We start from the raw sequence: 27,452 nt of genomic DNA, 5'->3' as shown, positions 1-27,452 counted from the left end.
AATCACAAACTTTTTTTTACCGGCAAAGAACAAACTTAGCAGCTGCGAAAAGAGAATTTAACAATAGGATATTGTCTTTACGTTCATACTCCAAAAAGATGATGAGTTTCGGCTCAAAACTTCTTGCCAACAAAAAAAAAACAAATCGAATTATTTTTTTTTTAAATAGTAAAACAGTGATAATATGGTAAAAATGAAAATAAACGTCCAGCTACTGAACTACATTGTTGATTTCATTTCCTAAAACTCTTAACGAAAATGAAGTTTTATATATTTCAAGTTCAATATTGTAAATGTTATTCCTACAAATTGGTCTTGAGGTTTCTTTTTCTTATCATAAACTAAAAGTGCAAGTGGAGTAGTTTAGAATGCATAAGAGTCGAAGATAAACGTGTTCTCAAACATCCTTTTTCGTCTTTTATGGCATGTGACCATGCGACGACCAACTTACAACTTATCATATCGCCTACTAGCTAACAGACATCCATTATTGGGAAATTAATATGTTAGTTAGTACTTTAGTTATTTTTCTCATTCCACATATATATTCTTGAACTCATCAGATCTATAGATGTGTTTTGTCATAAAATAAAAGAAAGAAATAAAAATGTATGGATGTGTCATAAAGTAAAAATTGGGGATCAAACAAAGAAAAAATAGCGTATAGAATTTATTCTGTCTGGCTCGTATAGTCACCATGTGTATAAAAACGTGGAATATGAGCAACTGATGATTTAAATTAAATGTTATAACGTTCTTTCACACGTTTATTTCATAGAAACCTCTAACCAAAAACAAAAATGTGGTGCGTTCCCACATCAGCTATAGATTCTTCCTCGTGGTAACCAAATTATTTGGTTAGACGACCGGATTTGGGCTTTAACCAAAATAGTTTACATGCTGGATCATAACAGATGATCGGTCAATCTTTCTCTCCCGGCATCATTTAGAAAATATTCCAATTTGGGTCAAGCAGTGTGGTAGACAGTCTACTCTGTAATACTAAGTGTGTTCTTCCAGAAGCTCCGACCTGATCAGCCGATAGAATTTATAAAAAAAAAACATATATGCTGTATGCATTTATTGATTCTTTTATCAACGAGATCATATATACATAGATAGATAGTTGACATGTTGCAAACTGGAGGACCTATATTACTCACAAATCAAAGCCCATGCATGCTATATAACTTACAAGTCATAGCCCAAAATATAGGCTCAATCAAGTTTGGAAGATTCATCACATAAATTAAACTACACTTCTTGTTCTTCAACAATTGATTTCCCACCAACAAAAGCGAAAGCATGAACAACCTCCTAAGGCGCGTACACACACGTCTAGGGAACGATGATAGAAGATCCACGAAACCAACATTAAGAAGAAATAAGAGAGTAACACTACAATATAAATTGGAGAAATCAAGACTAGTTACCAAAAGGGTAGTACCACATTGTCCCACATTAACCCTATTGCTGCAAAAACAGCTGCCGGAATAACAAACTGAGGAGCAAAAGGTGAGACGGTCATGGCTCTTCTTGCATTGTTTTTGGTAGGTGCTGGAGCTGGTGGAAGAGGCGGTTTCTCAACTAAAACAGAGAGCTTCATACCGGCGTAACATCCACCACCATAACCGCTGATGAGGTAGTAAGGTCTGGTCACATTGAGATGAACGACGTCCCTTCCGGATCCACGACTCCAGTTAGCGATGGGGTTATCGGAATTGCAGCTAATGTAGTTGGTCTCGTTCACTTCAATAACGTTGTATTGGTTTCTCTCGTACACAAAATCTAAGAGAACAGCCAAGAAACCAAACAGAGGCACAATGAGAGAAACCATACAAGTCAACAAGATTCATGAATGGAGTAGAAACACTGATCTTTTGAAAGTACCAACTGTTTATGTTTGTAATTAAAGGGACAGAGAAGAATCTAGTGGTCCCACTTTTCAGACAACCTATGATTAATTGTGTTCGACAAGATTTTAAAATATTTTAAAATTTTTGAATATTCTCGGTGTAAGATAAACACATTTCCAATCAGATCTAAAAATCATCTAAACTAGAAAGTGATAAGAATCAGTGTTGAGAGAGAGAGAATATAGTTACAGAGCCAGTCGTCGAAGTAGAAATGTTTGTCCTGAGCCCAAACGGTATAATTGACATTGGGATTCCAGAACTTGTTATCTCCCACCGTCCATTTCTTCGCCGCCACTCCACTCACCAGCCCTGCCGCAAGGAAAACCACCACCACTACCGCAGCCATCAAAGCAATTCTCGCCATCGATCACTCTAGAAAGAAAATGCTAAGTGCTTTCTGACTCTCTGTCTATCTCACTAGAAACGTGAACGTTTTTTTAATTAAAAAGAGTAAATTTCTCTTTTTCAGGAAAAAAATCCGCAAATTCTTCCACCAACCTTTTCGATCTCTCTTCCAACTTTAATTAAGACCAAGAGGTTGACGAGGTGATTACAAGATCATTAATTAAAAGGTAAGCGTTACACAATTAAGGTAATTACAGCTTGTAAATTGCTGGCACAAATGCCTTATGACCTTTCTCGTGATTATATTTCTTACCTTTTTTGGCGGGGATTTGTTTCCATTTTCTTTTGAGGTCATTACTTTGATTTTAGCCAACATTATGTCCACACGATATTTATTGTATAATCCACGTAGGATTATATACATACCCATGTCCTTTCTCAAGGAAGAGAAACTTGAGAAACAGAGCTACAAAGCAGAGTCCTTTTAGCAAATCCTTTTTACATGTTCCTTCCAACTTACCACCAAGTCCTTACCAAAGTCGAACCATATCTTCATTTTGCAAGCAGAACGTTTTAGTGTCATGTATTATTTAAGCATGAGCTTAAGAGAGCTACAAAGGCAAACTTCTCCATCAAGAAATGTGGTTATATATTGACCTTAACAAATCAAATTGTGTTCTCATTAAAATCACTGAATACTACTGAAATTAAAATTATAAAAATTGGAATTGTAACTTGCCAAAAAAATTAAGAACCAACAAATTTAGAAAGAAAAAATACATGTGGAGCAAATGTAACCAGTGTTTGGTGTCTGATCATGACCCAAAAAAAAATCCAATTTCTTACTGCTGTGTCAAAAGAATCTCAACAAAGGGTAACCCTTCTACCTCTACAGAAGAATCAATCTTTCTCCTGCATAGCTCTGTAACTAGTTTCATCTTCCAGCCAAAACTCCCAATGTATATATCTCCATAAACCCCCGCCAAATCTCCACTTCTCTTACCTTCAAGGTTTTATCTGAAAGCTTTCTTTTTGCTATTCCAAGATATGACAGCTCCTGATGAAATCATTGGAGTAGTTCAAATATTTTGTCCAGAACGGCCTCAGATGCTCGAAACCTATCTCCAGCCACGGCTTTGATTGCCCATTGTAGTGAATCACCGCAGCTTTCTTCACGTTTTCTATGTTGGTGTTGCTCTGGTATCCTAATCCAAGCATGTGCCAAGACGAATCTATTGCCTGAACATGCCCTTTAAATGCAATTAGAGCTGGAGGCAATGTTCCAAGTTTCCACATTGTTAGATTCGACTTCAGATTCTGCACACATCATCAGACCAAAAAGACATGGATTAGCCATTATCTAAATCACAAAACTCAAAAAAAAAAATACAAGTTTCTCTGATGATGCTTTACCGCTTTCAGCCAAGAATGATAAGTTTCTCTGATATCCGTCTTCCTCCATGTCCGTAGATCAAAGATATTCATTCCGTAAGCCCAAGCACATTCTTCCGGATCCAAATGCTTTGCTATGAGAGGGTGAGAGAAGTTGAAGTAGTTCCTGAGACGCTTTGACATAACCCATTCGTCTTCTCCTCTACAAGTCTCCACAGCTCCATTTACCTTCCCGTGAAGATCAATATCCCAAAGAGGAGATAGATCTCGCTGAATCACTATATCATCATCCAAGAACACCACCTTGTCCAAGTTTGGAAACAGCTGTTCAAAAGGGCCAACCAAACAAGCTTTACATTCACATTCTCAGTTTCAAATCTGAATGAATGATTAAAAAGGATAGAAAGGTTTTACCTCTGGTAGATAGATTCTAAGATGGTTGAGCAAAGATATGTATTTGGGACTCCTTGATTGCAACTTCGAAGCGAACTTTCTTGGAGTTGTTTCACTGAGGTTAGCACCAGCGATATGATTCCCATGGTAATAGTTTCTGATACCGTGATGGGTCTCCACAGCTTCGAGAACAGGAACATTCTCTCTTGTCAGCCAGTCAAACTGATGAACGCTTTTGACTTCAACGATGGCAGGAGCAACGGAGTTGAGCGCAAACCAAGAATGCATCCCCGCGTAGGTTTTCTTGTCAGTGATAACATGGAAGACAATTTTCTCAGGTTTCGAAGACGACTGAACAGCGGATGAGACCACAACCGATGCAGCCAAAATGTTGTCTGTAGCTAGAACGAAATGGTGGTAAGCGTTGTCCGAGAGAACAGGGAGACGCTCAGGGGAGGGAAGCTGTCTCCGAGCGTGAGCGTTTGAGGAGTACTCATCGGTTAGTCTCAAAGAGAGGCAGTGGATTCCTTTTGGAATGGAACTTGCTGCAAAGTGTTTGTTCATAAGTTCAGCAAATTTGGATTCCCTCATATCCCTTTCAAACTTCTCAATCTGCTCAAATCATATTAAGCATAATAAGCAAACTCTACAGAGTTTAAACAATTAACTTTCAGATTTAGAGAAAGTACCATAGCTCGAAGAACGAGGGAGAATGTTTTGGCATCGTAGTGGTTGTTCTTCATATCGGAAACAAGCTGACGAAAAGAATTGGGAAGCTTTAAACCATCTGGAATCTCTTGAGTGCTTACTTCGTTTAGAATTTTGTAAAAGTCTCTAACTAGTCGCTGCTGCAACAACAGAAAAATGATCCCAATTAATGTAAAGATGAATCCATCTTGTAGCTTTTAAAAAAATCTGAAAAGAAGCAATCATCATCACTTACCTCTGAATCATCTACCCTACCAAGAAGGCGTGGTCCTAACCGCCTCCCTAAACAATCTGAAGCCAAAAAAGAAGAAGAAATTTTCATGAGCTCTAAGCAAAAAAAAGATAACAGCTTTAAGATTGGTTTTGTCAGAATCCATTAATACTGAGACTAATCAAAGATAATCTGAGCTTAAAGCATCATAACAGGACATTCAAAGGAAGCTCATTTGGGACTCTTTTAAGTGATTCATTAATCATTTATGGATACAAAGCAATAAAATTTCAAAAATGCCAAGACTTTGTTGACATAAGCATTGGATCCTAAGCAATAAGTCGAGATCCGAAACAAAAAAGGAAGAGGCTTTAGTGTTATATATACCAATGGAGGAGCACTTGTTGACACCTTCAAGGGTGACAAGAGCGGTGAGGATGAAGACGAAAGGCAAGAGGAAGGCGAGGATTAAGATAGTGTGGAAGAGAGTTCGGTAAGAGATGAGAGGAGGCGCGACTTTGATCTTCATCGAATCAAAAAACTCATTGCTGCTCGATATCGTGAGGCTTCTCATGCTCGGCGAGATGTGAAGTTGCATCCTTGTTCCTGATTCCAAACCCTAATTCCTCCTCCGCCCAATCCCCATCCAAACAACATCACCTCCCTTCCTGCTCCCACGATCCCAATTGCATTTAAGATTTCACCCAATTATCTCAATTTTTGAGAGAGAGAGAGAGAGAGAGAGAGTTCGATTCTCACTGATCAAAGCACAAATCCACTGAGCTGCTCCTTCCTTGGATGACAAAGATCCCAAAAGTGATTTTTGCCGGTGGATCTAAATATTAATTCACCAAGAGAAGAAAAAAAAGAATCGTAATTAGTTTTAAGATCTTACTTATAAATGGGATTAGAAGATTTATTTGGATTTTTCTATTATAAAACCGTGTTTTGAATTTGGTGTCTTCACCTTGAATTTAGGGTTTCTGCATTAAGCTAATTTTAGGTTTCTTCCTGAATTAAAGGATAAACATTAAACTTTGCTTTTTTCCTTTTGTTGTCTTGATCCATTGTTGGTCTAATCGTCTATTTTGATTATGAATTTTCTTATTTAAGATTTCGACTGATGACATTTAGAGAAAAAAACACAGAATTGAAAGAAGATGAGACTTTAAATGTCTAAAGACACAAACAAAAAAGATATGAGTGCCAAGTCTTCAGCAAAATGATATTGATAAAAAGATTTAACACTAAAAACAGGACACTGGTTTCAAAAGATGTAAAAACAACATTCAAAACTTCAAACTTCAACTGCAATACGTCCAGCGACTTGGTCCAAATCCCTTTGCCCACTGGAAGTGATCCTTCTTCCTCTGAAAGACAGCAACACAAAAACATAATTTAACCACTAGCATCTTGCTCAAAGAAAGATATATAAAGACGAGGGGGAAGCCGTATGAATGTTTTACCCTTTGGTGTCAATCTCAACAATGTTCATAGTCTCCAACTGCTGGAGAATGTGACGGGCGATGCCACCGCTGCTTTTGCAGAAATGTGGTGGGCGACTGCCGTTTCTCTTGCTTCCACCATAGATTCTACGGAAAGCACCAACCCCAAGACCTCCCCTTAGGTACACTTTCCTTGCCATAGATGCTGCATCATAATAAGATAGCATCCTTGTTAAACTTTATACATGAGCATTGAGAAATAAAGCTGAGAGACTAAGGTAAGAAAGCTAACCAGCTCTGATGTAGTACCAATCTGGATCGTATGGGGCAAGCTCCTTCAGCTTACCGGTCTTCACAATGTCTGTCCATGAGGGAAGCTCGATCTGAAACAAAACAACATATATTACGTTATTGTCTCTCCTACGAAACACACAAACAGGAAACAGCAACCCAATAGAAATGCTTATCATAGACACAACACTATGAGTTTAGCTTTGATTATTGTCCTAAAAAGACAAGATATCAATCCATTCAAGGCTTTCTTACAATGCAAAAGCTCAAGACAACTTAACACTATTACACAAACGTGGAGACTCGGATTGATCTAATTCGAGGAAAAGGCTTATGAATTTCCAAATTAAAACAAAATGAAAAACTTAGAATTTTCTTAAAGTAAAACAAAGTAAGAAGAGCACTGACCTTGCCAGATCGCTTGAGATGAGAAGCGTAAGCCTTCACGAAGTCATGTGGAGAGACGTCTTTCACAGTTTTACCAGTTGCCATGGCTGAAGATTTTTGCCTTTAACGCAGAGCTGAATCTCTCTCTCTCTCTCCGTCGTCACGCCGCGAAGACTAGGGTTTTCAATCTCCAACAACAATGTCTTAATTTATATACCTCCATTACATTTCACTTAAGGCTTTCTATACCTTAATGGGCCTTTATTCATCTTTATTTGGGCCTAAGTGCTTGAGTAAACGACGTCGTGTTAACCCTGTCGGAGAAACGTCCACGTTTTATCATTGCATAACTACTGGCGACTAGTTCGCATCTCGAGTCTTGTCTCATCAAACCCTAGAGAGAAAGAGAGAGAGCCATCAGCAATGGCGATGAAGAACCTATTGACCTCCGCCCTCCGATCTCAGAGGCGTCTCGCCCTGAACCGAGCCGCACGAGCTTTGTCCTCCGTTTCAGCTCTCGACTCGGCTTCTCTGACGTCTCACTCCCCCTCCCCCACGCCGCCGATTCTCATGCCCTACGACCACTCCGCCGAGATCGTCAAAGAGAAGCTCAAGAGGCTAGAGAACCCAGATCAGAGATTCCTCAAATACGCATCTCCGCATCCAATCCTCGCCTCACACAACCACATCTTGTCATCCCCCGAGACGCGCGTCACCACTTTACCCAACGGCCTCCGAGTCGCCACCGAATCGAATCTCTCCGCGAAGACCGCAACCGTCGGGGTATGGATCGACGCTGGATCGAGGTTCGAGTCGGACGAGACGAACGGGACGGCTCATTTTCTGGAGCATATGATATTCAAAGGCACGGAGAGGCGTACGGTGAGGGCGTTGGAGGAGGAGATCGAGGACATTGGTGGTCATTTGAATGCGTATACGTCGAGGGAGCAGACCACTTACTATGCCAAGGTGATGGATTCGGATGTGAACCAGGCGTTGGATGTGTTGGCTGATATCTTGCAGAACTCTAAGTTCGAGGAGCAGAGGATTAACCGGGAGCGTGATGTCATCCTCAGGGAAATGCAAGAGGTATCATCTTCTTCTTAAAAATTCAAACTTTTTGCTCTGTTATTGATTGATGGACTTAATCATATGCTGGCATGGTCGTGAAGTAACTATTTCGTTTGCAATTTTTCATTTATTTGGTGATATTATTGTTAATTTGATTGTTCATTCACTCTCTTCAGCACTGTTGTTGTTTTTTCTATAGGTGGAGGGACAAACTGATGAAGTTGTGCTTGACCATCTACATGCCACTGCTTTCCAATACACACCTCTTGGAAGAACTATTCTTGGACCTGCTCAGAATATCAAGTCTATCACCAGAAATGATCTTCAGAACTACATCAAGACTCACTACACAGCTTCCAGGATGGTATAACATTTGTTCTCATTTTCTTCATTCGGTTATTGAATTTGTTTATTTGATGTTGACTCATCCAAAACGTTTTTAGGTGATTGCTGCGGCAGGAGCTGTCAAGCATGAGGAAGTTGTTGAGCAAGTGAAGAAGCTATTTAACAAGTTGTCATCTGATCCGACTACTACTACTCAACTAGTTGCCAAAGAACCTGCTAGTTTTACTGGCTCTGAGGTACAGAGACGACCATTTATGATTTTTATTGTTCCTTTAGTTTCCTTCTTTCTAAATTTCTAGTCCATTGATAATTTTTGTTAGGTTCGAATGATTGATGACGATCTACCCCTTGCACAATTTGCTGTGGCCTTCGAAGGAGCTTCTTGGACAGATCCAGATTCCGTTGCTCTTATGGTTATGCAAACCATGTTGGGTTCTTGGAACAAAAACGTTGGTGGTGGCAAGCACATGGGGTTAGATTTTACTTTCTCTCTGTATTGCTTGACATGGGTTCAACGCTAAGGTTTGTTTCTACAGTATGTTGATGAATATTAACTTGTACGTGCGCAGGTCTGCCCTGACCCAGAGGGTTGCCGTTAATGAAATAGCGGAAAGCATAATGGCATTCAACACCAACTACAAGGATACTGGACTTTTCGGCGTGTACGCAGTTGCTAAGGTCAAACCCTACATAATAACATAGCTAGCTTATCTCTTACTGTATAAGCAGTTTTTTCCTTATTGCATCTATTTTAACATGTTGCATGTTATTTATTTACAGGCTGATTGCTTAGATGATTTATCATATGCGATTATGCATGAGGTAACCAAGTTGGCCTTCCGAGTTTCAGACGATGATGTGACACGTGCGCGCAATCAGGTTTACTAATACACAACTGTCTATTCCTCTCTTTCCCTAGATTCAGCTTCTTACTCACTTATTTGTACAACAATCTAAACTGATTTAAAATTTTCCCTTCAGCTGAAATCATCGCTATTACTTCACATGGATGGAACTAGCCCAGTTGCTGAAGATATTGGTCGTCAGGTATGATATCAATCATCTAAGCATCTTTATAACATAAGTGCATTGGTCAAAGATAACAAACCTTAGTTTTTCGTTCTAGTTTATACCTACTTCCCGATACTTGTGATCTATGCAGCTGCTGACATATGGGAGAAGAATCCCAACGGCTGAACTCTTTGCAAGGATCGATGCAGTTGATGCCAGCACGGTAAAACGTGTTGCCAACAAGTATATCTATGACAAGGTAAGTCATTTCTCTCGCTCTCGTCCTGGTTTATGTATGTATACAAGCAAGAAAAGGAAAAAAAATGATATGGCGTTTAGGTGGCTAAAATAGAGTCTAAAAAGTAAGAGTAATTAAGGGGTGTTTTTTGGGATAATGTGCAGGACATTGCAATCTCAGCTATTGGTCCGATCCAAGATTTGCCAGACTACAACAAGTTCAGACGCGGAACCTACTGGAACCGTTACTAAGCCTCTGAAATAACGCTCACAGAACGGCCACAGGGAGAGCATGTTAAGGTGGGGCGATGGATTCATTATTTTTGAGTTTTATTTTGCTGTAATCTTGCATAATTTTCAATCGTTGCTGGTAAAAATAAATGTACCATTTACTCTATTTATCCGGCTACAGGATGCTAGAGATCCTATGTTTTATTGCTTTTTGCTTCTCAATAATTTTGCCATACATACTAAGTTGTTGCATGTTGTTTGAAAACCTCAAATGGAATCATTACTTTCATCTGTATTCATGCAATTTATATATTTATACGTACCAATTCTATGAAAAGGTATAATAACTGGTGGACAAGATTCTTGAATCACTTTAAAAAAACAAGGGCGAGGTAGAAGAATTTCTCACTGAAGTGTAGGAAATGATGAACCATAACCAATCATTTTCTGGGTTCTGGTTTATGGTTAATGTTGCTCTTCTGATCTCAAGTTCATCATTTGGATGTGGTTTATCTTATTGCTGTCTTTGGAGTTTAACACTTTACTCAGCAAGTCTTTTACCTTTTTCTTGTTTTTCTCAAGTCATTCCAATATATAATGCATTATAAGCATCATCTTGTCGTTGTCAAACTTTTTATCACACCATCATCATCATTCTGTGAATCTTACCTCCACTTTTTATGACCATTGTCATCACAAACATCACTAGTCTTCGGAATTGTACATCCACTTACAGTTCATGTTCAACTTTTTATTACCATCATCATCATTCTATGAATTTTGTGAAAATACAAGGCATGTCTCATTTCTTTCAAAAGTAGTGGTCGTATTGGAAACATTCAAAACTTTATCAATTAACTTCTGTTTTGATCCAGTTGACAAATTTGTTTAGATTCTCATAAGAAATGCCATCTTTCACAACATTTTTCATTACAATCTCTTTAATCTTGATAGCTCGCTTTTTAAACTCTCCATTGTCTCTCATAATCTCATCGATCTTCCTCTTCACCTCTAACCTTGAAATTATTCCTCGTTCATCTTGTTCAAACCCTAATCCAATCTTCCACACATTGCATATATATGTTTTGTTGATAAATTGGTCTGCAAAATAAGGGATACATAAAAATGGTATGCCACTCTGGACTCCTTCCAAAGTTGAATTCCATCCACAATGGCTCACAAAGCATCCAATAGCTCGATGCAAAAGAACCTCACGTTGTGGAGCCCACTTCACCACTATGACCTGACCAGACCCAACTCTCATTTGTGGCTGATCACCACCGCTGGTGACCCACAAAACCGGCCTATTGAATCAACATGTAACTCATTAGGTAGTATAAGTAACACACATGGGAAGTTAGTAAAGTAAACCGGAACCAAACCCATACCTCTTGGCCAGTTCTATACCAATTGCTAGCTCTTCTAATTGAACTTTACCCATAACCCCATAGCTCCCAAAGGCAATATATATCACCGAACCAGGAATCTGCCGGTCCAACCAGTCTAGACAATCCCGGTCTTCAGGTAAAAAGCTTCCTAGTGACATGGATCCCTCTTCAAGACTATGATGAGCCAAACCAATGGGACCAATTGGTAATATTTTTGGACTCTGTTCAAACGCTGCCGTCTCAAGTTCAAACACAGAGTTACATAACAACCAATCCGTTGACTCTATTGATTTATTGTTTTGGAGCATAAGTTGGAATATGTTTCTCTGCGAATCTTTGTTCTTCAGACAAACCCATACAAGCTTGTCTGTTTCCATCTCTGGCATCCCTGGAGATAGTTGAATTGTCTTGTTCACCTTAGGAGTCCCTAAAAAATAGAAAAACAATAGCTATAAAAAGCTGATCTAATGATCAAATTTTAATTTTAATTTTACCATCATAATCAATGAGACCATCATCAACTAGTTTCTGAATACTAAATCCAAGAACCATAGACGCAGCCGCAGCGGGACAAAACGCCGCTCGTCTGATACCAAACTTAGCTGCAACTTCCATTGCCCATCCTAGGCTCTGATCCGCCACAACGCAGCTAATGACCGCACCGCTAGTTTCCGAGATCATCCTCTCGATCAGTTCCTCTACTTTGGTCGGCATAAAATGCAAAACCGATTCCGACAACTTCCCAGGAACGTTCCTCTCTTCTGGTGAATCGTCTAAACCGTCTGGGATCGAAACAAGCTTGATCCCATCCACGACATGATCATCACGGAATGATTTGGATAAGGAATTGATGATGCGGTTGTGGTTAAACTCGGTGTTTACGAATGTGACTTGGATTCCTTGAGACGCAAGGTAACGTGAGAAGCTCATTAGAGGAAGTACATGACCTTGTGCTGGGTAAGGTATGACCATAACATGAGGCCTTCCCATTTATCAATTTTGAATTATTATCCAAATAAGAGTTTTGATTCATTATAAAGAAACTTTTAGAAGATGATGACAAAATGAAAGGACAACGAATCTTCTTACGAGTAGTACCTATTGAGTTTTGTCGTTTTCCTTTGGGAATCAAGACTAATTTGATACCAAAGCTTGACTTGTATGATACGAAAATAAGTGCGCTTAGGTTAGTACATTATTGTAATCATAACAAAATGATAACTCATTAAACTAGAATTGATTTAATTCCATCTCATAACTCATAAATCATCAATTCATCATCCAAACTTTACATTTAGTTTTTTTTTCGCGCCAATATAATTTTGAAATATTACAATCTCTGATCTTAATTTGGAAATTTTTCAAGTCTTTGGAAGTGGCTTGCCTGTCAAGAAATACTTGAATAGCTCGAAAGCAGCACGCAATGGCACCTCGTGACCTGCTCCTCTCACCGTCACGAACGTCACATACTTCTGTCCACCCTCCGACCTAAATCAACAATCTTGGTTCAATTCGATGTATTATAGCTAAAACCGAAGATAACCAAAAAGTTAGCTCTCGCCTCCGCTGACATTCCTCCCCTCGTGGGCATGCAATGCTTGTTTTAAATTAATGAAACCATCCGTTTGATCAAAAAAACCAAAAAGAATCAGAGTTATAGTCAAATTTTACTTTTCACAAATTTGGCAACTCTCTAGTCGCGATATAAATTGGGGGTGTAGAAAAGTCATATCATATATTAGTAAACTTACATTAACAATTAGGTAAAATATACATTTCGCTATATATAATGAAGTGATATAATTTCCATTAATGGAACATCAAAATGGAAAACCAAAAATCAAAATTACAAATTTATCACTTAAAATGTAAAATATTCAAAAAAGAAAATTGGGAAAATGACAAATCAAGAGAATTAACAATTTAAAGACTAAAAGTCCATACTATAAAAATATGTGCATGAAGGTTGCATTGTATTATTCGATCACAATGCCCTTTGCAACCAGAATGATGAGCATGGCACTCTCTCTTCAAATCATTACAGCTCTTCTCTTTGTTACCGTCGTCACTGTCTCCTCATCACCTCCCGCCGGATTCACCATGGACCTAATCCACCGTCGGTCTAATTCATCTTCTAGTACTGGTCGCTCTAACACTTACGATCAACTCTGATCATCTCCTTACGCCGACGTCATCTTTGATACTAACTCCACAGGAGAGTATCTTATGAAACTCCAAATCGGTACACCTCCTGTCGAGATCGAAGCAGTCATAGACACGGGAAGCAGTGTCATATGGACACAATGTTTGCCTTGTCTTAACTGCTACGAACAACGCAATCCAATATTCAACCCTTCAAAATCCTCCACCTACCAAGATCTAAGATGCAACAACACACCTGACCATTCTTGTGTTTATGATATTGTCTACGCAGACCATACCTATTCCATAGGAAGCTTTGCTACCGAGACTGTCACGATTAAATCCACTTCTGGCCAGTCCTATGTAATGCCTAAAACCATTGTTGGATGTTCGCACAACAGCTCAGTGCGTGGAAGATCCTATCCGGGCATTGTTGGTCTAAATTTGGGGCCGGTATCACTCGTCTCTCAGATGGGCAAAGACATGCAACGTGCAATTTCTTACTGCTTCTCCCCTGAGGGAACTAGTAAGATACACTTTGGAAGTAATGCTATTGTGTCAGGAGAAGGGACTGTATCGACCCCTATGTTTATGAAGAAGGAGAACAATGTTTCCTATTACCTAAACCTAGACGCGGTCAGCGTTGAGGAGACTCGCATTGAAACATTGGGGACACCGTTCCACGCCGTAGACGGGAACATAATCATAGACTCTGGAACCACTTTAACCTTCTTGCCCGCGAGCTACTGCAGCCTAGTGAGGAAGGCAGTGGAAAAGGTTGTTACAGCGGAACGAGTAACATACCAGGACGACTATTCGCTTTGCTACGTAACGGACACAATGGATATCTTTCCAGTGATCACTATGCATTTCAGTGGAGGTGCAGATCTTGTTTTGGGTAAAAACAATACGTATATGGATTATGGAGAAGGCGCCATTTGTCTGAATATTATATGTGGTCCGCCGTCACCAACTTTTGGAGAAGCTATTTTTGGTAACATAGCACAGAACAACTTCTTGGTTGGTTATGATCTTTCTTCACGACTTGTTTCTTTTAAACCCACCGATTGTGGAGTTACACAAGACATACCAATAGACGACAACTCAAGTTCTGCAGCGTCGCTTTTTCAGTTTAACATTAAGTTTGTTTTATTTGTTTTTGTCCTTTCGTTAATTAGACTATAGAGAATGGATTTGTGTTATTTGCTGTCTTTGGAGTTTAACACTTTACTCAGCAAGTCTTTTACCTTTTTCTTGTTTTTCTCAAGTCATTCCAATATATAATGCATTATAAGCATCATCTTGTCGTTGTCCAAAAAAAAAAAAAGTATCATCTTGTCAAACTTTTTATCACACCATCATCATCATTCTGTGAATCTTACCTCCACTTTTTATCTCTCGCCGGTGATGTAAATCTCACGGCGGTTGTATCTCGGAAACCGGTGAAGCCATCGAATAAGAAACTGGAGTGAAGAATCTTTGGCTGCAGTGACAAGAAACAGAGCCGTCGGTTAAGGTAAACCTTGAGTAATTTTAGAAGGATTCGGCTTCTATCAGACCAGACTAGTAACTCCACCCGTTTGTTCTTGATCAGATATGTTTTCCAGTCCACTCTGTCTGCTATTTGGAAGGAAAGAAACTGCAGAAGGCATGGGGAAAGCTCAAACAGCCCTGCAACTTTAATTAAAAGCATCGACAAAACAGTAAGAAACCGTATCTCCAGTTTGCGCCTCGTGGGAGTTTGCAAGTACACTAAAGCCATGGAAACATGGTTTTCAGTAAGATAAACTATATCTGTCCTCTGTTTCAGTTTTTAAAAACTCTCAGAATAATGTTGCATCCTCTGTAAAAAAGTTTTTCTTGAATTAATTTAAGAGAAAAAGAGTAGGATAGCACCAAACCAAGTTTTTGTTCCCAAAGTAGCATTCAAGGTTCAAAGTCACAAAAATAGGTTTCATTAAAGAGGTAAATATACACTTATACCCATTGGGTTAACTAATCCAAACCTTAGGGTTTAGAGTTAAGGGGGTGGGGTTTTGGAATTAGGGTTTAAAATTTTATAAAAAATAAATACTAAAATAAAAAATAAAAATTTATAAAACAGTTTCAAAAAAAAGAAAATTTGAAAAAAAAATAAAAAAAAAAATTCAAAATTTTTTTTTTTAAAAAAAGTTATAAAAATTTCGAATCTGAAAACATATAATCTGAAACTATAAATTTTTTTTTTTTATTTATTTTATTTATTTTTTTATTTATTTATTTTTGTTTGTTTATTTAATTTAAACCAAGGATATTATGGACATTTTACCCTTTAATGAATGTCATTTTTGTGACTTTCTCCTTCTAGTGCTCTTTTTGAGACATAAACTTCAAAAGGTGCTATTATTGACAATTGCCCTTAATTTAACATCAATTCAAAAAAAAAAAAAAATTTTAGAAGGATTGGTTCTTGGTTTAGGTATACCGGTGCGGGTGCTTCGAGTAACAAGAGATTGGCAAGTGAATTCCACGCGAATTTGTTGAGATACAAACCGGACCCACCTTTGCTTATCCTGAATGGTCCAATCTCCTCCGACGCACCGTACGCTACCGGTCCTAATCATTTTAACATTGTAAAATTAAAATTCAGGCAAAAGAGTATATTAAAATATACTACAGTATGAATTAAAAATTGTGCTATTTTTGTAAATTTTACTGATGAAAACTGAATACTAAATCCAAGAACCATAGACGCAGCCGCAGCGGGACAAAACGCCGCTCGTCTGATACCAAACTTAGCTGCAACTTCCATTGCCCATCCTAGGCTCTGATCCGCCACAACGCAGCTAATGACCGCACCGCTAGTTTCCGAGATCATCCTCTCGATCAGTTCCTCTACTTTGGTCGGCATAAAATGCAAAACCGATTCCGACAACTTCCCAGGAACGTTCCTCTCTTCTGGTGAATCGTCTAAACCGTCGGGGATTGAAACAAGCTTGATCCCATCCACCACATGATCATCGTGGGATGGTTTTGATAAGGAACTGATGATGCGGTTGTGGTTAAACTCGGTGTTAACGAATGTGATTCCTTGAGACGCAAGGTTACGCGAGAAGATCAGTAGAGGACGAACATGACCTTGTTCTGGGTAAGTTATGAACATGACATGAGGCCTTCCCATTTTTCTATTTTGTATTATTTTCCAAATAAGAGTTTTTGATTCATTATACAGAACTAAAAGGGCAACGAATCTTCTTCAGAGTACTAATTGACTTTTGTCTTTTTCCTTTGGGAATCAAGACTAATTTGATACTGCGCTTACGTTAGTACTTTATTGTAATCAAACCAAAATGATAGTAAGTCATTAACTCTAAAATTTGATTTTAATTCAATCTCATAACTCATAAATCATAACCCAAACTTTACATTTAGTTTGTTTTTCTCACCATAATTTCGAATATTACAATCTCTGATCTTGACTTGGATTTTTAATCAAGCCTTAGGAAGTGGCTTGCCTGTCAAGAAATACTTGAACAGCTCAAAAGCAGCACGAGGCTTGAACAATGGCACCTCGTGACCTGCTCCTCTCACCGTCACGAACGTTAGTCCCTCGTACACTTCCGTCCATCCGCCGACCTAAAACCACAATCTCGGTTCAATTCGATGTATTATAGCTAAAACCGACGATAACCAAAGAGAATCAGGGTTTTAGTCACATACCTGCTTCTTGACATACCAAGGATACCAAGGGACTTTGGTACTCAAACCAAGTCTTGCTAATGAGTACCTAGTCGCCGTCACCGGTACGACTGAATCCACATCACCACTTAACCATAACCAAAAAAACACCAAGGATTAACGACTTCGGTAAATATTTCACGGTGATATATCATTGCTAAAACCGAAAATAGCATACCTGAATACCCAAACCCTTATCCCACCAGCAATCATTTCCCGGTATATAGGTAGAACCGATGAATCTGAGTCGTTCCAGTTCCGGTTTAGTACCTCACTGCCAACAAAACCAACTCTAATTAAAAACAGAGTTATTAGGCAATTAAACTAAACACGATATCAGTTTTAGTATGAACCTGCAAGCTGTCCATTTGTAAGGAATCTTGGTGGCGTTGGCATGAAGAGCTTTCTGGACATCAGGCCGGTTGTAATAGATCTCCGCATATCTCTCGGTACATGGATCATACCCTGATATTTTCCTCAGCACCTACTCACATTAACCGGAAAAAAACAAAAACAAAATATATAACCAACAATTTAAACAGTTAACCGGATCTAAACAAGAAGATCAACAGAGGAAATAGGCTCTTACGGAGTGGGGAAGATGAGGGAGATGCATACTCCGGCGACCAGAGGAGCCACCGACTCCACCGCCAACTTCACTCGACTTGTTACACGGCGGTGCATAGATGTTGTACTGATCGATGTTACCAAACTCTTTCTCCATCGCGTAAGAGTAAAGCGTTTCGCATTCATCAGATTCCGTCTGTCGAGTAAAGTCGCAAGTGTTCACCAGCTGATGGTACGTCCTATCAGAGATCATCGCATGGCTCCACCAATACGTCACCGTTCCGAGGTTATCATAGTGATTGTCAGTCACGGCGTTTCCAACCTTACAAAACACACAAAAAAATGCAACGGTTTCAAACGCTAAGACACGACTTAGTGTGATGAAGACAGAGGATTTTGATTTTTTTAGTACCATGATTCCTTTGAGATTGATTGGATTCTTAGAACGCTTGTTGTAGTTCATGATTTCTCTAGCGAACTGAGGGACGTAATGTCCGGCGTAACTCTCGCCGGTGATGTAAATCTCACGGCGGTTGTATCTCGGAAACCGTTGAAGCCATTTAATGAGAAACTGAAGTGAATCTTTGGCTGCAAGACAGAGAAACAGAGTCCTCGGTTAAGTCAAACCGTGAGTAATTAAGAGGGCTTGGTTATGGTTTAGTTGTACCGGTACGGATGTCGCCGGTATTGAAGAGATCAGAGGAGCGGTTAGTGTAAGAGAAGCCGACGCCGGCGGGAGCTTCGAGGAACAAGAGATTGGCGATTGAGTTCCACGCGAACTTGTTGAGATACAGACCGGACCCACCTTTGCTTATCCTGAATGGTCCAATCTCTTCCGACGCACCGTACGCTACCGACGAACAACCCGGTCCTAATCATTTTTTACATGTATTAAAATTCAGACAAATCTATACTAGTATTAAAATTGTTCTGTTTTTTTTTTGTAAATTTGTTAAATAAAAAAAGAAAATTGGGATAGAGGTTAAATTTAAGGGGGCGAAAAAGAGAGACCAATAAATAGTTAGGTGTGTATTTAATAGTGTCTGAATGCTGGTTTGAAAATTGCATTTAATGATATTTATAATTTTCAACATTTACATTTACTCTATTGAATGCATGCATGTTAAACTACGCATTACGATATCATGAACATAAATGTATAGTAAAAATATCCATTTATCATCTTTGTAATGACGAGTTGTATAAGATACGCAAATCATGATACGTTTTTTTTTTTTTGTGCAACTGCAAATCATGATACGTGGTAACACAAACATAATTGTTTTTTTTTTGAGAAATGTGGGCTCCAATAAATAGTGAGTATCCAGTGGTAGTTAGGGCATTATTCGCATGCCTCTAGTAGGCCAAACCCAATATATTGTATTATAAAATATAAATAATATAGATAAATAATCACAGTTCCATTATAATGTCACAGAGTAAACAAATTAATAATGTTTAATTAAGAGATCAATTACCTCCGTTGAGCCAAATCACGAGAGGTTTGGAGAGGGGAAGGTGAGAAGCTTCAGTGAGCCAATAGAAGAGTGATCTTCCGGAATGTTTAGCGACGGTGACATAGCCGGAAAACTGCTCAAACGTGACATTAGGCTGACCGGGAAGTGATGTAATCCGGTCTGCCTCGGCTTGTTTCTCTCCTTCTCTTGCTTGACTTCTCCCTTGAGATGTCATGATAAGTATGGCCATGAGAGTGGTGAAAAGTACGCATTTTACCATCGTCATGGTCAGATGGAGGGGAAGAAAATCTAGAGTGTGTCGGAGACTTTTCAGATCGGCTTCTACAGTTCTACCTTTAGCATGTCTTAAATAGAGAGAGAGATACGAAACAAGGAGAATATTAATAACATTAAGATTTATTATTATAATAATAAAAAATAAAAATAAAAAAAAAAAATATATATATATATATATATTGGAAAGTGGAAACAATGTTACTCTGTTTTCTGGTCAACAATAAAATCATAGAAATAAATGGTCAGTAAGGAATTTAATATTGTTAACTGTTTAACAAAATAATGTCAATTAATTTCAGCAGTTTAGTTAATTAATTTCCTTTCGCATGGTTTTTGTAGTTTGACTCTTTCAATTATGTTTCTTATGCTAATTATTACCGCCAATCTTAAGAAAATATATACTCATATCATTACTAATTAACTTTTTGCCAATAAAACCCATTAGGCCGCTGCTTCTACAGTTGTTTAAACTCTAAAACTATACTATTAGAACATCTCCAACTCATCTATGTAATAAAGATTTCTAAATTAGAGGAAAAAATAAAGATGATGTTTTTGCTCCAATGTGTTTCTCTATAATAGAAGAATGCTATGTTTACTTTTATAAATAGAATAATGCTAGTTTTTCTTCTAAATATAGAGAAAAAATAGCATTCCTCTATTTATAGAGACAAATATAGTATTTCTCTATAAAGGAACACATTGAAGCAAAAACATCATTTTTTTTATTTTATTTTAGAGATGGGTTGTCGTTCTTATTTTTTTAGGAAAGCCAAATCTCTATTTTTTTGTTGGCTCGTGTGCTCAAGTTTATTTGAGAAAGGATAAACACCAGCCAAAAAATGAGTGATGGTAAGAAAAGCCCACCAGTATTGTCAGTGACAGTAACTTTATGAAATATGGAAGAAGATACAATGATGACTTAAATGACACCACCAGCTTATAATAGCCAATACGTTATTTGATATGACAGAGCATTAGATCAATCGTGTGTTCATATATTTTATACTTATATATAATCTATACTACATCTCCACATGCATGCATGTACATGCAAAACTTATTATAAAAATGAAGTTAGATTTCTCTCGATGATTTTTTTGTTTTCAATCGTTTACTGAATAGATATGTTAAATACATACAAGAAATATACATATATTTGCTTTTGAACCCATGCATGAAATTGATCTGTGGACGTTATGGGAAAAGTATTCTCTCCTTTTCCACGGATGAAATACCTACAAGTTTGACCATCTTTTCATAGGTCACTACAACATTTCCTCCATTTCTATTTTGTATTATACTTAAAACCATTTTTTTCTTCTCCATAATTTATACTTACATTCAATCTCACTTATGGTGAATAGAATATTACTGGTCTTGGAAGCGATGAATGACTTCTTGATAATCAATGTCTGTGACTTCTATATAACTTTATAAATAGTAATATCCAATAACAACAAAATTTACATTGCTACCTAAGCTCGACACATGTGATTAACTGGGTGTTTTATCATCAAGTTTATTTCGCGTTTCTATCCATAAAAATAAACTATTTTTGGAAGAATCTGACATTTGCTTTAGAAGATTCTGATCCCGTGCTTAGCAATATATGTATAGTTTTTACTTTCAGATGTCTTATAAATCATTTCAAACTTTGAAAGAAAAAAGAGAATGATTAAAAGTGATTTAATGGAATTTAAAGAAGCACATAAGTGGTAGTTGGCATATGAGATATATATTAAAGTTTCATAATAATGACGCTTTCGTATCTCTATCTAAATACACTGTTTTTTTTTTCTTTTAAAAAAGAGTAAATGATGAAATGGCAGAGAAACGAGTGAGGTCGAATAGTGTTAATGTCATTTCAAGAAACTGTGCTTACGTATATTTTGTCCTAACATATTCAGAGTTTGTGTCAGTCACTTTCTTCCTTCTTCCATTTCTCTTTCTGTGACGTTTTTAAGGACATGAAAGCGGTGAATCTCTGCTAACCTCACGTACCATTTACAGTCGCTTATGTCACCAAGCCAATCATAAATCGATGACATTTGTACTGGGCTTGGCCCCGTTAAAACCATGACTTAGACCATCTCCAATCACACTCTATAATTTCCTCTATATTTCACTCTAAAATAGAGTAACTCTATTATAGAGTTGAATTTGCTCCAATGGTTCACTCTATAATAGAGTTACTCTATAATAGAGTGAAATATAGAGTATTTTTGTTTTTTCACTCTATATTTGGAGTAAAAAAATAGGATTACTCTATATTTCACTCTATTATAGAGTGAACCATTGGAGCAAATTTAACTCTATAATAGAGTTACTCTATTTTAGTGTAAATTATAGAGGAAAAAGTAGAGTGCCTTTGGAGATGCTCTTATCATATCTGTTAAGCTCGGAACTCAGTTCATGGAATATTCTAAAGGTCCAAAAACCATTTCATTTTTCTTGAAGCAATGATGTCTCGCAAGAAGCTGAAAAGCTTCCGGTTATCTTATTCCACCCAGTTTCAACTTATTCAAGGTTCAACTTTTTAATCATACCAAACCGGTTCATTAACTGCCGCCGCTTGCAGTCTTGCTTGCAGTCTTGCACTCACTGATTATTGTTTTCAGATTCAAGATCAGCGCAAACCGGAATCCGGTCTATCATCTTTCGGTTGCTGAACGTCGATGACATTATGGATTTGATAGTTGAACCGAATAAATTTTTTAACCCCTACGAAAATATTGAATTTTTCGGTAAATGTTATATATATTAAAGCCTAATATTCTCTTGAGAAACGGAGACAACAAAGATTTCAAACCCTCTTTAACCATCGTCATATGTTATTGCAGAATTCAACTATGTAATAAAACAGTATTGTCATATTTTTCGAATTTTTCTCAAAATTTATGTGAAAATATTGAATTTTCAGTAAATGCTCTATACATTGAAACCTATAATCTTTAGATTTGTTTTAAAATTTATAACCACTTTATAAATTTGTATTAATGTATGCTAAAATCCTTTTCATTGTACATGGACATGATTCTAATTTTTTATCAGTTAATTTAGTAAAACTGCATATACTCTCTAAATCAAATCAATGGAATAACCAAAGTAAAATCACTATTCTCTTGAGAAACAAAGACAACAAAGGTTTCAAACCCATTTGACAATCATCGTAAATTTGTGTAGGATGCAACTATGCATCAAAACTGTATTATCATATTTTTGATTTTTTCTCAAAATCTATGTGTTAACCCTTACGAAAATATTATTTTTCGAGTAAATGCTGCTATATATACTGAAGCCTACTATTTTAGTCTTATTTTAAAATTTCAAATCACATTCTACATTTTTACTAATGTATGCTAAACTCTCTTTCATGGTACATGAAAATCCTTCTAATTTTTAATCAATTAATTTAGTAAAACTGTATATACTTTCTAATTTAGTGGATTAACCACTATAAAATTGCTATTCTCTAGAGAAACGGAGACAACCAAGGTTCCGAACCTCTTTAAGCATCATCATATTTTATTGCAGGATTCAACTATGTAATAAAACAATATTGTCATATTTTTTAAAATTTTCTCAAAATTTATGTGTTAACCCCTACGAACATATTGAGTTTTCCGTAAATACTCTATATATTGAAGCCTATAATCTTTAAATTTGTTTTAAAATTAATAACCATATTATACATTTATATTAGTGTATATTAAACACATTTTCATAGTATATGGACATCGTTCTAATTTTTTATCAATTAATTTAGTAAAACTGCATATACTCCCTAATTAAGTGGACTAACCACTATAAAATTGTTATTTCCTAGAGAAACGGAGACAACAAAGGTTTCAAACTTATCATCTGTTATTGAATGATGCAACTATGCATTAGAACTGTATTGTCATACTTTTGATTTTTTCTCAAAATCTATGTGTTAACCCTACGAAAATACTTAATGTTTCGCTAAACGCTCAATATAGTGAAACCTATAATCTTTAGTGTTGTTTTAAAAATTTCTAACCACATTCTACATTTGTGTTAACTTATTCTAAACTCTCTTTCATAGTACATAGACAGATTTCTTAATTTCTATCAATTAATTTAGTAAAACTGCATATACTCCCTAAATCAATGGAGTAATCACTATAAAATTACTATTCTTCAGAGAAACAGAGATAACAAAAGTTCCAAACCTATTTGACCATCATTATATGTTTGTGCAAGATGAAACTATGCATTAAAATAGTATTGTCATATTTTTGAATTTTTCTCAAAAGCTATGAGTTAACCCCTATGAAAATATGGATTTTTTCGGTAAATGCTATATATATTAAAGCCTATTATTTTTAGTGCTGTTAACACATTCTACATTTGTATTAATGTATATTAAACTATATACTGAAGCCTATGATCTTTAGTGTTGTTTTAAAATTTCTAAACACATTCTAAATTTTTATTAATGTATATTAAACTCTCTTTCATGGTACATGGGAATCATTTTAATTTTTTGTCAATTAATTTAGTAAAACTTCTTAATACTCCCTAAATTGGTGGACTAACCACTATAAAATCGCCATTTTCTAGAAAAACGGAGACAACAAAGGTTCCAAACCTATTTGACTTTCATCATATGTTAGTGAAGGATGCAACTATTCGTTAAAATATTTTTTCATATTTTTGAATTTTTCTCAAAATCTATGAGTTAACCCCTACGAAAATATTGAATTTTCGGTAAATAATATATATATACTTAAGCCTATGATCTTTAGTGTTGTTTTAAAATTTCTAAACACATTCTATATATGTATTAATGTATATTATACTCTTTCTCATGGTACGTGGGCGTTGTTTTAATTTGTTTTCAATTAATTTAGTAAAACTTCATAATACTCCCTAAATTGGTGGACTAACCACTATAAAATCATTATTTTTCTAGAGAAACCGAGACAACAAAAGTTCTAAACCTTTTTGACCTTCATCATATTTAAGTGAAGGATGCAACTATGCATTAAAACATTATTTTCATTTTTAAATTTTTTTTTTCAAATTCTATGTGTTAACCCCTACGAAAATATTGATTTTTTTCGGTATATGCTCTATATACTGAAGCCTATGATCTTTAGTGTTGTTTTAAAACTTCTAAGCACATTCTACATTTTTATTAATGTATATTAAAATATTTTTCATGGTACGTGGACATCGTTTTAATTTTTTTAGTAAAACTTTATAATACTTCCTAAATTGGTGGAATAACCACTATAAAATCGCAATTTTCTAGAGAAACCTAGACCAAAAAGTTTCAAACCTCTTTGACCTTCATCATATGTTAGTGAAGGATAAAATTATGCATTATACCATTTTTTCATATTTTTGAATTTTTCTCAAAATCTATGAGTTAACCCATACAAAAATATTGAATTTTTCGGTAAATGCTATATATACTAAAGCCTATAATCTTTAGTGTTGTTTTAAAATTTATAAAAACATTCTAAATTTGTATTAATGTATTTTAAACTCTTTCTCATGGTACGTGAGCATCGTTTTAATTTTTTGTCAATTAATTTAGTAAAACTTCATAATACTTCATAAATTGGTGGACTAACCACTATAAAATCGCTATTTTCTAGAGAAACCGAGACAACAAAAGCGCCAAACCTCTTTGACCTTCCTCATATATTAGTGAATCATGCAACTATGCATTAGAACATTTTTTTCATATTTTTGAATTTTCTCAAAATCTATGAGTTAACCCATACGAAAATATTGAATTTTTCGGTAAATGATATATATACTTAAGCCTATGATCTTTGGTGTTGTTTTAAAATTTCTAAACACATTATACAATTGTATTAATTTATATTAAACTCTTTTTCATGGTACGTGGGCATTGTTTTAATTTTTGTCAATTAATTTAGTAAAACTTTATAATACTCCCTAAATTGGTGGACTAACCACTATAAAATCGCTATTTTCTAGAGAAACCGAGACAACAAAAGTTCCAAAGCTCTATGACCTTCATCATATGTTAGTGAAGAATGCAACTATGCGCTAAAACATTTTTTCATATTTTTGAATTTTTCTTAAAATCTATGAGTTAAGCTCTACGAAAATATTGAATTTTTCGGTAAATGATATATATACTTAAGCCTATGATCTTTAGTATTGTTTTAAAATTTCTAAACACATTATATATTTTTATTAATGTATATTAAACTATCTTTCATGTACATGGGCATCGTTTTAATTTTTTTGTCAATTAATTTAGTAGAACTTCATAATGCTCCCAAAATTGGTGGACTAACCACTATAAAATCGTAATTTTCTAGAGAAACGGAGACAACAAAAGTTTCAAACCTCTTTGACCTTCATTATAAGTTAGTTAAGGATGCAACTATACATTAAAACAGAATTTTCATTTTTAAAATTTTTTCTCGAAATCTATGTGTTAACCCCTACGAAAATATTGAATTTTTCGGTAAATGCTCTATATACTGAAACTTATGATCTTTAGTGTTGTTTTAAAAATTTCTAAACACATTCTACATTTATATTAATGTATATTAAACTCTTTCTCATGGTACGTGGGCATTGTTTTAATTTTTTGTCAATTAATTTAGTAAAACTTCATAATACTCCCTAAATTGGTGGAATAACCACTATAAAATCGCTATTTTCTAGAGAAACCGAGAAAAAAAGCTCTAAAACACTTTGACCTTCATCATATGTTAGTGAACGATACAACTATGTATTAAACAATTTTTTCATATTTTTGAATTATTCTCAAAATCTATGAGTTAACCCTTAAGAAAATATTGAATTTTTCGATAATGATATATATACTTAAGCCTATGATCATTATTGTTGTTTAAAAATTTCTAAACACATTCTACATTTTTATTAATGTATATTAAACTCTTTCTGATTGTACGTGGGCGTTGTTTTAATTTTTTGTTAATTAATTTAGTAAAACTTCATAATACTTCCTAAATTAGTGGAATAGCCACTATAAATCGATATTTTCTGGAGAAACCGAGACAACAAAAGTTTCAAACCTCTTTGACCTTCATCATATGTTATTGAGGATGCAACTATACATTAAAACTTAATTTTCATTTTATAAAAATTTTCTCGAAATCTATGTGTGAACCCTACGAAAATATTGAATTTTTCGGTAAATGTTCTATATACTGAAGCCTATGATCTTTAGTATTGTTTTAAAATTTCTAAACACATTCCACATTTGTATTAATGTATATTAAACTGATTCTCATGGTACGTGGGCATTGTTTTAATTTTTTGCCAATTAATTTAGTAAAACTTCATAATACTCCCTAAATTGGTGGACTAACCACTATAAACTCGCTATTTTCTTAAGAAACCATGACAACAAAAGTTCCAAACCTCTTTGACCTTCATCATATGTTAGTGAAGGATGAAACTATAAATTAAAACAGAATTTTCATTTTTAAAAAAATTTCTCGAAATCTATGAGTAACCCCTACGGAAATATTGAATATTAAGGTAAATGATATATATACTTAAGTCTGTGATCTTTAGTGTTGTTTTAAAATTTCTAAACACATTCTACATTAGTATTAATGTATATTAAACTCTTTCTCATGGTACGTGGGCATCATTTTAATTTTTTGCCAATTAATTTAGTAAAACTTTATAATACTCCCTAAATTGGTGGACTAACCACTATAAAATCGCTATTTTCTAAAGAAACCGAGACAACAAAAGTTCCAAACCTCTTTGGCCTTCATCATATGTTAGTGAAGGATGCAACTATACATTAAAACAGAATTTTCACTTTTTATAAATTTTTCTCTAAATCTATGACGTAAATATTGAATTTTTAGGTACATGATATATATACTTAAATCTATGATCTTTAG

General features: G+C 35.7%; 7 protein-coding genes and 1 pseudogene across 10 annotated transcripts; 2 read left to right on the top strand and 6 right to left on the bottom strand.

Moving 5' to 3' along the window:
• Positions 1 to 1,213: 1,213 nt before the first annotated feature.
• On the bottom strand, positions 1,214 to 2,431 carry LOC125609191 (lamin-like protein). Its single transcript, XM_048780299.1, has 2 exons — positions 2,106 to 2,431; positions 1,214 to 1,788 (listed from the first exon to the last, which is right to left on the bottom strand). The coding sequence occupies exons 1-2, from the start codon at positions 2,278 to 2,280 to the stop codon at positions 1,430 to 1,432; spliced, it is 534 nt and encodes a 177-aa protein (XP_048636256.1). The 5' UTR covers positions 2,281 to 2,431; the 3' UTR covers positions 1,214 to 1,429.
• A 462-nt stretch (positions 2,432 to 2,893) lies between these two features.
• On the bottom strand, positions 2,894 to 5,880 carry LOC106453247 (probable galacturonosyltransferase 13). Of its 3 annotated transcripts, XM_013895511.3 has the most exons (7): positions 5,725 to 5,880; positions 5,353 to 5,633; positions 4,990 to 5,045; positions 4,736 to 4,894; positions 4,068 to 4,658; positions 3,675 to 3,977; positions 2,894 to 3,578 (listed from the first exon to the last, which is right to left on the bottom strand). In XM_013895511.3, the coding sequence occupies exons 2-7, from the start codon at positions 5,561 to 5,563 to the stop codon at positions 3,297 to 3,299; spliced, it is 1,602 nt and encodes a 533-aa protein (XP_013750965.1). In that variant the 5' UTR covers positions 5,564 to 5,633; positions 5,725 to 5,880; the 3' UTR covers positions 2,894 to 3,296. The 3 variants fall into 3 exon arrangements, with proteins under 3 accessions (XP_013750965.1, XP_013750966.1, XP_022575684.1); XM_013895512.3 differs by having other exon boundaries at positions 4,736 to 4,891; positions 5,353 to 5,867; XM_022719963.2 differs by having other exon boundaries at positions 5,353 to 5,864.
• Positions 5,881 to 6,115: 235 nt separating this feature from the next.
• Positions 6,116 to 7,333, bottom strand: LOC125609192 (40S ribosomal protein S19-1). Its single transcript, XM_048780300.1, has 4 exons — positions 7,110 to 7,333; positions 6,703 to 6,793; positions 6,432 to 6,615; positions 6,116 to 6,335 (listed from the first exon to the last, which is right to left on the bottom strand). Exons 1-4 carry the CDS (start codon positions 7,191 to 7,193, stop codon positions 6,263 to 6,265), a joined length of 432 nt encoding a protein of 143 aa, XP_048636257.1. The 5' UTR covers positions 7,194 to 7,333; the 3' UTR covers positions 6,116 to 6,262.
• Positions 7,334 to 7,431: 98 nt separating this feature from the next.
• Positions 7,432 to 10,278, top strand: LOC106453244 (probable mitochondrial-processing peptidase subunit beta, mitochondrial). 2 transcript variants are annotated; one of them, XM_013895509.3, is made up of 9 exons: positions 7,432 to 8,177; positions 8,359 to 8,523; positions 8,603 to 8,740; positions 8,825 to 8,976; positions 9,074 to 9,182; positions 9,285 to 9,383; positions 9,486 to 9,551; positions 9,667 to 9,774; positions 9,918 to 10,278. In XM_013895509.3, exons 1-9 carry the CDS (start codon positions 7,512 to 7,514, stop codon positions 10,002 to 10,004), a joined length of 1,590 nt encoding a protein of 529 aa, XP_013750963.2. In that variant the 5' UTR covers positions 7,432 to 7,511; the 3' UTR covers positions 10,005 to 10,278. The 2 variants fall into 2 exon arrangements, with proteins under 2 accessions (XP_013750963.2, XP_022575683.2); XM_022719962.2 differs by having other exon boundaries at positions 7,440 to 8,177; positions 9,667 to 9,778; positions 9,918 to 10,012.
• Positions 10,070 to 12,801, bottom strand: LOC125609190 (UDP-glycosyltransferase 83A1-like). Its single transcript, XM_048780298.1, has 3 exons — positions 11,866 to 12,801; positions 11,372 to 11,798; positions 10,070 to 11,287 (listed from the first exon to the last, which is right to left on the bottom strand). Exons 1-3 carry the CDS (start codon positions 12,359 to 12,361, stop codon positions 10,834 to 10,836), a joined length of 1,377 nt encoding a protein of 458 aa, XP_048636255.1. The 5' UTR covers positions 12,362 to 12,801; the 3' UTR covers positions 10,070 to 10,833.
• A 64-nt stretch (positions 12,802 to 12,865) lies between these two features.
• On the top strand, positions 12,866 to 15,306 carry LOC106448586 (annotated as a pseudogene).
• On the bottom strand, positions 14,892 to 16,673 carry LOC125608715 (UDP-glycosyltransferase 83A1-like). Its single transcript, XM_048779176.1, has 3 exons — positions 16,226 to 16,673; positions 15,978 to 16,108; positions 14,892 to 15,314 (listed from the first exon to the last, which is right to left on the bottom strand). The coding sequence occupies exons 1-3, from the start codon at positions 16,671 to 16,673 to the stop codon at positions 14,892 to 14,894; spliced, it is 1,002 nt and encodes a 333-aa protein (XP_048635133.1).
• A 183-nt stretch (positions 16,674 to 16,856) lies between these two features.
• LOC106453243 (serine carboxypeptidase-like 25) lies at positions 16,857 to 19,661 on the bottom strand. Its single transcript, XM_013895508.3, has 8 exons — positions 19,276 to 19,661; positions 18,465 to 18,668; positions 18,210 to 18,385; positions 17,820 to 18,119; positions 17,584 to 17,714; positions 17,409 to 17,504; positions 17,213 to 17,318; positions 16,857 to 17,128 (listed from the first exon to the last, which is right to left on the bottom strand). Exons 1-8 carry the CDS (start codon positions 19,538 to 19,540, stop codon positions 16,985 to 16,987), a joined length of 1,422 nt encoding a protein of 473 aa, XP_013750962.2. The 5' UTR covers positions 19,541 to 19,661; the 3' UTR covers positions 16,857 to 16,984.
• Positions 19,662 to 27,452: the final 7,791 nt, after the last annotated feature.

The sequence above is a fragment of the Brassica napus genome, chromosome A5 (assembly GCF_020379485.1).
Source record: "Brassica napus cultivar Da-Ae chromosome A5, Da-Ae, whole genome shotgun sequence".
Taxonomy (NCBI): domain Eukaryota; kingdom Viridiplantae; phylum Streptophyta; class Magnoliopsida; order Brassicales; family Brassicaceae; genus Brassica; species Brassica napus.
Note: the sequence above shows the minus strand (reverse complement) of the source record. Positions and strands in the feature narration are given on the sequence as shown.